This window comes from Pterocles gutturalis, unplaced genomic scaffold (genome assembly GCF_000699245.1).
Source record: "Pterocles gutturalis isolate BGI_N339 unplaced genomic scaffold, ASM69924v1 scaffold12807, whole genome shotgun sequence".
Classification (NCBI taxonomy): Eukaryota; Metazoa; Chordata; class Aves; order Pterocliformes; family Pteroclidae; genus Pterocles; species Pterocles gutturalis.
Window position 1 is genome coordinate 745 of NW_010115509.1, and position 11,187 is coordinate 11,931.

At 44.8% G+C, this 11,187-nt stretch overlaps 1 protein-coding gene across 1 annotated transcript; it reads left to right on the top strand.

Moving 5' to 3' along the window:
- Positions 1-20: 20 nt before the first annotated feature.
- On the top strand, positions 21-9,919 carry LOC104463039 (fatty acid desaturase 1-like). Its single transcript, XM_010075212.1, has 12 exons — positions 21-149; positions 2,385-2,495; positions 3,587-3,784; positions 4,174-4,275; positions 4,451-4,579; positions 6,018-6,078; positions 6,960-7,036; positions 7,720-7,817; positions 8,476-8,572; positions 9,291-9,370; positions 9,554-9,679; positions 9,868-9,919. Exons 1-12 carry the CDS (start codon positions 21-23, stop codon positions 9,917-9,919), a joined length of 1,260 nt encoding a protein of 419 aa, XP_010073514.1.
- Positions 9,920-11,187: the final 1,268 nt, after the last annotated feature.

Below are 11,187 nucleotides of genomic sequence, written 5' to 3' on the forward strand. Positions count from 1 at the left end.
CGCCACGGTGAGGGGCAGGGATGGGGGGTGATGGTGGGGCCGCTTGCTACCGGCTGGTTTTGAGATGCCAGATGGAGGCTGGTACTGGGCGAGCACCATGCAGGGAGAACTTGGGAAATGGCTTCACTGGGAATTGGTGGGTCTTGGGGGTAAGTAGGGGGTGTGTAGGGTCACCGTTATGTACAAACTTTCCAGACTCATGCTACGGAAACAGGCAAATAAAGAGGTTTAGCCCGTGGGGCAATCAGACTGTAACTGTTTATCAAGCTGAAGTCTTTAGGATTTCCTGATCTTGCTTTTGCAGCTGCTGTGAGCTGCAGTGATTGCTTCCAGCCAGGGTGAGGTGGGGAACCTGCCCCAAGTAGTGCATCAGTCCTGCAGCAACGAGAGCAGCTGCTTCCAGAAACAGCCCTTTAGGAAAGGTATCTGCAAATTCCCTGGAGTTCTTACCTTCTGGTACGTGCAGGAAGGGTAGAAAATAGTGGTCAATTAACATCTGTACGAAGATGTGTCTGCTGTGAATTTTGAAAGAAAAAAATCCCAGGACAAATAGTTTCCTGATCTTCTATATATAAGGGATATTTGATTATTATTTAAAATAATTCTCAGTCCACTAAGTTTAAATTTCAAATTCTGTATTACCTACACTTTGCATTCCGTATTTCCCATCATTCATTTGCTATAGTTAGTACTGTCAGATTTCTGGCATTTTAGCATGCTGGAATATCCCAGACAATGGATGAATGTGGAAAACACAGATATTTTCTTTCTGGGATCTGAGCTGATTCTTACAGATCCAAATCATTAAGCCCTGCAAGACTTCAGCCAGTTTTGTGCGAGACCAGCTCAACTGTCTTCACATGCAAGTGTGAAGCACATCAAACAGGCTGTGCACCAAAATGGAAGAATGAGTTGGTTATTTCCCCTCTCTCTTTTTCGATATATATGATAAAACTCCAGCTCAAGGGCTGCAAGTGAAATTAATAGGAAGGGGTTTTATTTTTCTCCAGAGATGATGATGAAGAACGCACAAATCTTCATCAGCTCACTGCTTTTGGATAACAACAGCATCCTCCGACAAGGCACAATGTGCAGAATCCGTATTTATTCCAAAGCAGACAGTGGTGTGACATTATGAAATAACCAGGTACTTGCAGCAGATTATTTTGCAGAGAAAGTGCTTGCTGATTTTTGGATTCGTCAGTGATAGTGACCATCCACGATATTTCAACCCACTGCCTGTTACATATATGCCTCGGTGTTAGTCATGCAGTTGCCCAAGCCTGTGTCATTTTACAACAGAGGACAGAAGTTCTGCAGCAGCTTGCTTGAAGAGATGAGCTAAACAACTTCATTTTGTCACACAACCATTCTCAACAAACATTTGCCCAGAGTAACTCTGGGGCTGGGATGCAGCACAGCACTGATTCTGCTCTGTTTAGGATGATGACATTGAATCGATGCAAGATGGTGAAAAGCAGGCATGCAAGCAGATCAGTAAGTTGAACGCACTGGCTTGGCTGTACAAAACCAATTTTCCATGGTTGGAGAATCTTCAGGGGAAGTTCCTTCCCTACAGATGGAATTCCCAGACTCGGCTCCATCTCAGCTGTGGCACATCCAAGCTCCTCCTGTTTGCTCCAGGGCTCCAGCTGCCCCTTGGTGCTCTGTCAATGCAAGCTCTCTCCTCCTGGGCTTGGCTGCGCCCTATCCTTTCTGTCCCCAGCCCTGCCTCGAGGCCATCACACCATGGCTTTTCCATGCTCCTATCTTTATGAGACATCGGTAACAGCTCACCAGGACTGTGACCTGGCATTCGTTTCCTTCTCAACATTGATGAAATGTGTCTTGTCTTAGTTAAGTTGGGAGTGGAGTTCTCTACCCAGTGAATAAGAAGAACTGCATTTTTTCTTTTAAGTGGTTGGATTTAAAGGGCAATTTCCTCTTTTGACAAATTGCACAACAAAGAAGATCCCAATCTGCCAATAGGAAAGGTCTTTTGGGCACCTGGATACCCAGGGAGATGGAGAAGTCACTGATATGGGGGTGGAGAAGAGGGAGAAGAAGGAAGGCAAGGGAACTAGACTCTGCTATAGGCAATTAATTCAATTTTGTATTATGGAGCTTGTAAACCTGTAGTAATTGCAGTAGCAGAAGAAGACCTCTTCTGTTTGCCAGCTGAAATAAGATCTCATTTAAGAAGAGCATAGGACAAACATGAGGAAAGAAAAGTCAACAACAGCTTGAGGAGACGGGAAGGGAAAGCAGCTGTCTTTGTTGTTGTGGTTCCTCCACAGTGGATGTCTTGCTGGGCACAGCAGATGGAGTTTAGTACCATAGTGTTTGTTTTTCTCACCTCCTCCTTCACCCGTGTGCATTTGCAGGATGCCTTTGTAGCGTTCCATGTCGACAAGGGGCTGGTGAGCAAGTACTTGAAGTCACTGGAGATCGGGGAGCTGGCACCAGATCAACCCAGTATTGAGCCCACTAAAAATGTAAGTCCATCTTCATAAATCAGACCAAAGATAGATTAAAGGGAAAATATTCTGAGATTAGACCTTGTTCTTCTGTATCGGCATAGCTCCTTGAACAATGGCATCAAGGTTCTTCACTATTTTTTTGTGCTACTACTTAGAAACAATACCTGAATATTAGTCTAAATCCACATGATGTGGTTGAGAATGAGATTCCTGAAGATGAATTTTTCTTGTCACAGCAACTCTATATAATAGCAGCTCTATATAAACAGAAGCACAATTCAGAGCAGTCTGGTGGTCCCAGAATGGCTCAGACACACTTCTTGTCTAGGTGGAAACCTTCTTACTCGTCTGTGGCCATGCCTTGCCTGTTTCTCCATCACAGCTGGCCTGCACCAGAGCCTGCATGTGCTCCGTGCAAACTCCATTTCCCCCAAAGGTTTGAGAAAGCGGGCTGGCAAGCTCCTTTGTGGGTTGGGTTGCGTAGAAAGAGGAATTGGGCTTGGGAGGCATCTGCAGAGCTGGCAAAGACGAAGGTGGGCTGGTCGAGCACCTGTGCCGTGCTCATTTCTTCTTCCATCCTCCTTCCTCTGTGCTCACCAGCCTGAGGCCAGCTGTCCCGTAGGTGCCATTTTTTCGTAGAGGTATTTCACCCTCCCCTGTTAATTTTGGGAAGGGTAAAGTGAAGACATTTATTGATCTGTTGGAACTGGTGGCAGAAGAGGAATCATTTCATCCCAAAGACCTACCACAAGATGGCACGCTGCTCACGCACACACAGCTCAGCTTCCACCAGACACAGCCTCCATCCCAGCCCTGCGCCACCTGCCAAGACGATGGAAGAAGCACCAGAGATACACTCTTAGGGGCTGGGGGTGCAGACGCTGTGCTCTGTGACGGCTGCTGCTTGCTCCTCTGCTCATCAGGGAAAGCCACAGAGAAGCTGTAGGAGAGCAGTGATAAAGTTGACTAGTGTGCAAGCCCAGCTTTTGCCCATTTGGCCAAATCCTTTGCTCTTTCCTTCCTCCATTAAAGTGGTCCTTGGCTTTTTGAGGCTGCAGTGCTACCCTCCAGAAACAGGGAATGTGTAACTCTGCTGCTTCCCACAGAAAATGCTGGTGCAAGACTTCCGGGAATTGCGGGCTACCGTCGAGAAAATGGGACTTCTGAGGCCAAACCATCTCTTCTTCTTCCTGCACCTCGCTCACATCCTCCTGTTGGATACTGCTGCTTGGCTCATTCTCCTCTACTTTGGGACATCCTTGATGCCCTTTATTGCCTCTCTGGTGGTGCTGACCATTTCCCAGGTAAGCAGCTAAGCCCACGGCACGTATACGTGGACTCACATCAACTTTCATACACCGAATATTGCGGTTTTGTAGTCCTCCATCTCCTTACTTTGCATCGTTCTCCTTTGTCAGAAGAAGACAACCGCTACATGGCATATGTTTATAGAAGATGTAAAGAAGGAATTCTGTATGTGTGGAGCTCCCACTAAACCTAGTCTGGGATTTTTTTCAGCAAGATACATTCTAGGGGAAGCCTCCAGAGTATCAGGATTTCATAGGTCCTTTCTGATGGTGACTTTGGAGCACTGTCCAAGACATAAAACTTGATATTTCAAAGTGTGTACTGCTGACCTGGTGTCAATTCCTCTTTTTTCCCCTCTACTAATGTTTTATTTTTCCTCTCCCAGGTCCAGGCTTCATGGTTACAACATGATTTGGGCCATCTTTCAGTATTCAGGAGGACCAAGTGGAACCACTTGCTGCATAAGTTTGTGATGTGCCATTTGATTGTAAGTACCTGACCCCGGAAAAACTTCCTAAATTTCATGGGTTTCCTGTAAAAGTATGTGTTCTGAAGACTCAGTGGAGGATGGTGTGTTCAGCACTGGGTGAGAGAGGGGAACTGGAGAGAACCTGGCTCTGCCAGCATTGTACTTGTCATACTTTTGTTCTTCGCTAAAACAGGGAGCATCAGCCAAGTGGTGGACCCTTCTGCACTCCCGGCACCACGCCAAACCCAACTGTGTCCAGAAAGATCCTGATATCGACATGCACCCTTTCTTGTTTACTCTGGGGAAGAAATTCTCTGTGGAGGTCAGTGTGTGTGTGCACGCTTACGTACCAGGAACTGGGAAGAACACCCTAGTCAACAAAAAGCACGCTGTGCCATAAAGATCTAAAATGAAGACGTGATGACAGTTTCTCAAAAAAAGATCGCTTTCATCTGTGTCTATTTTCTTCAGCCTTTGTCAGCACATCACATTTCACATTAAGTTCCTTTAAAAATGTCTTGAACACTTGACAAGTAGTTGTAAATAAATTAGACATGATGTACGTGTGTCGTATATAGGGTGGAAAGTCCATCAGCAAAGACTTAATGGCCCCGTAGAACAACTCATTAACTAATGATTATTAGTTAACTTGGCAACATTAATATAAAGTGTGTCTGCAGTTGGCCTGGGATTATTACTTTAATATTAATGTCTGAGGCTCAGAGATACAAGTGGCTTTGGCGTGTCCACGCCTTCTAGGTGAAGGCAGAAGCCTGGCTGGGAAAGGCAGACAGCACAGCTGGAGTCAATAACCAAGGGCTGTTCCTGGAGCTCTGAAGGGCTGGTTGGTGGCAGGTCACTTTAGAGGGCAGAAGTCATTCGACCCCACAGGATGTTCTCGGCTTGTGCTGCTTGGCCACGTCCAGGAGCGACAACCTGAGACAACGCTGAACCCCTCTTGTTGTACAACTTCATCAGTTCTTGAGACCCTGTCAGAGCAGCTACAGCAGGGAAATATTTTTCTCCTTGGAAGACCTTTGCTATCATGAAGCTGACATTTAATTGCACAGAAACAGAGAAGAAAGTAGGGGGAAAAAACGAAAGGGAGAAAATACATATAACTATTTTTGACTGATAATATAACTTAGCCTTGAAATATGTAATATTTCACCAAATGAATTATGAATGTGGTAAGAACACAAAACCAAGGAAATTAATCAGTTAAAATTCACCTTTATCCACCCCCAAAATTACTTCTATAGTAACTTACAGATCACACCATCTTTTAATGGATGAAATGTTCTGATATAGTTTTTACCACATCATTCTGTTGGTGTCTGTGCAGCAGTTTCCTTCCTACCATATACCAACGCAGGTTTTTCTTATGAGCTGTTACCTCTCTTTTGGCTCGTCATAAGTGTGTCTAGAACTACTTTTCAGCAATCACTTATTTAATTTATTTTTCCTTACTGGAGAAAAATCTCATGCTTGCTTGGCTGTTTATTTCTGAAGGACTTGACTTTAATGCCTTAAGGTTTTGTATTGCATTAATGGAATGAGGATTTATAGAAAAGGTGTATTATGTATGTAAACTCATAGGATAGATACACAAGAGGGAAATAGTAGGAATTGGGGGAAGTGTGCAGGAAGAGTGCCTTTGGGGAGGAAAGAATGGGGAAAAAAAGCAAGTTACCTGTGCAGATTGCTTAGTTTCCACGATTTCTTTTTTTTTTTGTTGTTGTTGTGGTTTCTTCTCACAGCTTGGGATCAAAAAGAAAAAATACATGCCATACAATCACCAACACAAGTACTTCTTCATCAGTGAGTATCTCTGTTCTCTGGCAATACCATGAGGGATACTAATGGGGCTTGTAGGTCTGACTTTTGACCTGTAGGACTTGAGCAGAGCCAAGGTGCTTGTACTAAAAAACATAATAATCAGTTTGCATTTAATTTTTGAAGGAGCTGAAAACCTGACTGGAAAAAAAACAAAACAACCAAATAACCTGGTTGGACCTCATAGCTGATGCTGCTCTGAGACCCTGAGGTCCTCTCCAGCCTGAGTTATCTGTTTTGACCAAGTGAATGGGGAGCCAGATAAGCTCTGGGGCTGTGGAAACCACTTCTCAAAATAATCCTCTGTGGCCGCTCCTCAGTTAGAAGCCTAAAATGAAATTTCAGGTTTATAAGCACTATCAGATTAATGGACAGAGCTAGAAATGTTTAGAGGCACTAGTCATAGAATCATAGAATGGTTTGGGTTGGAAGGAACCTCCAAAGATCATCCAGTCCAACCCCGTACAATGAGCAGGGACATCTCCAGCCACACCAGGTCGCTCAGAGCCCCGTATGGCATCTTAACCAGCACCACTCAGCTGCTTTCTTGCCAAGTGGGTACTTACTGTGATACTCGAAAGGATTATTAAGTTTCTGGGGTCTCGTCCTTATTTTTCAGGATTCTCGTCAAGTTTCAGAGAACTTCTTGTCTTACCTTTGTTTTACCTCTGGAGGTCAGCATGTTCTCAGATTGCTGACTGCTTGTCTGCTTCGATGCACACTGATATAATAAAAAAAAATTCTGCAGCCCTAAAACTTCTCAGAATATTTCCATATTGAGTAGCTGTTCAGGGGTCCTTTACTGCCAGTTTGATTATGTCATTGAGTCCATGACATCACCAGTGATCGTGATTTCTCCCTTGCAGCTCTTCCTCCGCTCCTGTTTCCCACCTACTTCCAGTGCCACACGTTTTACATTGCATGCACAAAAAGGTACTGGGCGGTGAGTACTGCTGTCAGGAAGGGGGCAGCTGGGGGCCTTCAGCCTTTCTTCTGGACGTGGAGCTCGGTCCCTGCGGTGGGACACAGTTGGGTCTAATACGACAATCAGTTTGGTGCAGTAATTCCAGTGGCTCTGCATACTTTCTGCTAAACCCATCATGTTCCCCAGCTCAATGATAAAGGGCTGGAAACTAACATCTTGGGGTTGGGAGCAAATGGGAAGGTCTGGAGTGGTCGGGAGCAGGAGGGTGTGGATTTATAGGAGCTGTTGTCCTTGATTCGTTAGCAGTGTGCACATACTTGGCGTTATTTCCTATGCCAGGCAGCCAGAATGAATGCTTCATTCTTCCTTGCCTGGGGTGTGTTATGTGTAACAGGAGGACAGAGCAACCCCCAGCCAAAATGAGATCGTTGGTTTGATGTGGAGTCCTGGGCAATGATCTGATACAAGTCTTCAACTGTTGTTTCTGAACGCATAGTCATTTGCATGCTCAGATTCATCTCTATTATAACAAACCATGAAAAGAAAGTTGTCAGCTTCTGTTAGCTTGGATTGCTCCAGATGAACCTGCAGAAGCTGAATGTAGATTGTTTTCTTGTACATACAACGTGAAGCTTCGAAAAAGATTTCAGCAAATGTAATTTATAATAATTTTTTTTTCTTGTTTTCTCTGGTTTTCGTAGGACTTGGCCTGGATGATGACCTTCTACATCAGATTCTTTTATATTTATGGATCACTACTAGAAATAAAGAGTCTCCTGGCGTATTATCTTATATTCAGGTGATATCTCTTTAGAAGGTTCTTCAGCCTTTCTCTACATGTTCTTTCCATCTGTGCCTGCTTGCCTTTTTCTGCCTTTGCTTCTCCTTCCATGTTCTCCTTTACCATCTCATTTTTTGCTTAGCTTTTTAATTCCATAAAGTTAAATGAAGACTCTTCTGTGTAATTGCCAGTTCAAGTTTTATGTCACCTCATTGGCTCTGGCAGCAAAGAGACTTCACCGAGTGCTGACCAAATCGGGAAATATTTACCTTACGTAACATTTGGTGCTTTGGGTGTTGGGTCTGCTACTGGTTAGAGAAAGAGAACGTTTAACAGACACAGCTTAGCCCGGGCTTGCAAATGCCCAGGCATCATCCAGCAGCATCAATACATTCTCCACTTTGATTTTACTGATTCCAACCAGTTTGGTCCTTGGCTACAGATAAAACCAGATGAATACCAGGCTGCATCAGTTTCCTAACAAAGCATATTAAATAATCCTGAGTTTCATAAGGAAGGATGAAACTTCCAGGTTTTGAAAGTTCCTCCGGGTGCTGGCTTCGCAAGGCTGGTGCTCAGCCGCGTGTTTGTCAGCCCGGCTATGCTGTGATTTCAACAGCTCACCACTGACGTGCTGACCTGCTACTGAATTCTGGCCTCTTCTCTGATTGCGCAGGATGATGGAGAGCAGCTGGTTCGTCTGGATTTCCCAGATGAACCATATCCCTATGGATATTTACTATGACAACAACTTGGACTGGGTGTCTACTCAGGTAAAAATATTTTCCATTCTGAAGAATTGTGGCCATACAGGTACAAATTCCAACCGTAAGACAAGCGAGTCCTCTGTTGCATTAAGGGTGAAAACCTGCTGGGAACTGGGAAGCGAAGATGAGTAGGGTAGCAGCATCCAGTTATGGTAAAGGAGGACAATCGGTTAATAAAGGAGGACAATCGGTTAATAAAGGAGGAGAGCACATTCCTGGGCAATCTTAACTCAAAGCTAGGTCCCAGCTCTATTTCCTCAACATACCCACCTCCTCACCGCATCGTTCTGTCTCGGACCTTTCCTGCTTATGCAGAGGTGGAAGTCGGTGTCCTGCTGAGCAATTTCACACCAGTGGTACACCAGTGTGGTGTTCCCAGAGAGACGTCCTGGAGACCAGCAGCAAAGCCTGACCATCACAGCAGTACCCTGCCATCTCTGCTTTTTCTGCAGACGTAGGTCTGAGAGCACCCAGGAGGAACTTTTGACTGTTCACAGGCATTCCCAGGAGCACAGAGCCAACTCCCGGTTTTACCCTGGTCCCTGTTAGCCACTCTACGTACCTCTGCTGCTCCACAAAGCTGAAGGAGGATTATGATCCCTGGCTCGAGGTAGCTCAGTTTAGGTTAAAAGAAAATACAGACCAAAGCTGTGCTCTTTAGACAAAGGAGGAAGGCTGCAGCCACCAGCCTGTGCTGACTTCGCTTTCCTTCCCCCTCCTGCAGCTCCAGGCAACATGCAATGTTGAGCAGTCCCTGTTCAATGACTGGTTTACTGGGCACCTGAACTTCCAGATCGAACACCAGTGAGTACACACCCTGAGAGAGAATTTTCCTCCCTCTTTTAAAAATTTTTTTTTTATTTTCTTTTTTTTTTTTTTTTTTTCCCCTATTCTTCTGAATTCTACAAATAGTTGAGGGGCACCAATGAGTTTGTCTTTAAAAAGACCGACGACCCTAAAGAGAGCTTGTCTGTCTCCTGTTCACAGCCTGTTCCCCACCATGCCAAGACACAACTACTGGAAGGTGGCTCCTCTGGTGAAGTCCTTGTGTGCCAAACACGGCATCGAGTACCAGTGTAAGCCGCTGCTCACGGCTTTGGCAGACATCGTGCAGTAAGTAACACCACGCGGGCAAAACATTGCAGAAGGGTGTAGGAGAGGCTGGAAGCCCAAGAACAAGAGCTGGCTTGTTCTCCTCTTACAAGTCAACACACAGAGCCCTCGGTTCCCTTGTCCCCACCAACACTCCCCTACGCAACTGCACAATGTGGCCTCTTATGCTCTCTTTTTCTCTCTCTCAGCTCTCTGAAGAATTCGGGAGAGCTCTGGCTTGATGCCTACCTGCACAAATAAGACGACAAGGCTTGATGGTGCCATTCACAGATCTTTGCATTCCCAGCAAGCTGAAGAGCAGGGACCATAAGGGACTCTACGGCAGAAGAAAATTTGTAAGAACTGAAGGATATGAATCCGATAGATATGAAGTTACCTGAATTTTCCTTCTGGTCTTTCCTGGCATGTTGGTTCAGATATGTTAAGAGCAGACAGGGCAAGCAGGAGATGAATGGTTAGAACAGGGAGAAACTCTTTGCTAAGTGTCTGAGTAAACATGGCCAAGAGCATTGCTGAGCCCGAGTTTGTGCTCGAGTCAGATTATGGACTGGTGCAGCTGCACACACTTCACTTCATGTCAGAGTCCTCTGAACATTTTTTTTTTTTTTTAGGCACTCCTCATGTGAAGGGTTTAATGCTTAACATGACGTTTGCTTATCTGAAGTCATTTGAAATTGTACAGGATTTGGAATTCACATCGTGTTCCATCAATGTGCTTAAACCCTAATAAATTATAACAAACAATATGCTAATGCCTAATATAGTTCCATAAATCAAAAATGCTATCTATTAGCGTCATAGGTTCATAGCATCAAACCAGAGCTAACACATACACAATCAGTGTACCCATAAAACTAGTTTTGTCCTGTTGTAAGTCTGCATTTCTTTGTCTGGGACCAGCAGTTACCCCAGTGGTCGTTACACGGAGCTCCTATGGCCGTCTGGTCTAAAGCAAAGGCACCCACTCCCTGGCTGGGGGGTCAATCGCTCCATCGCTCTCCCTGGAGCCTCCATGGCGGGTAGCCTCTGCTTACCTGCTCTTCAGAGCATTCCTTGGGTGGGTGTGTTTGAGCTGTCACATTTCCCAAATCTGATCCAAGCTCTTGAATAAGAGCAAATTTTCTTTTGGCCTTCTCTTGAAAGGATTTTTTTTGAGGAATTCTAGGGAAGGGGGCATTGGTAAGTAGTAGGAGCAATGAAAATCAGCTGCTAGTATAGTAGAAAATATTCAGATTAGTTTTCTCTAGCCCATAGTTATACTGATAGTTATTAGCCATAAAGCAAAAAGTAGTAGTATTATTATCCACATTATATATCCAACATTATACATGAGTAATAAACCTAGAGGTAACACAACTGAGTTCCTGGAACTGAGCTCTCACAATCAAAAATGATTCTAGCAAGAAATAATCCTAGTTGCTTTATTTAAGGAGTGCACTGAGCCTACTTGTGTCTTTCCTCCCCTAACCCTTGGCCCCAGCTGAGCCTTGGCCAGTTGGGCCGGGGAA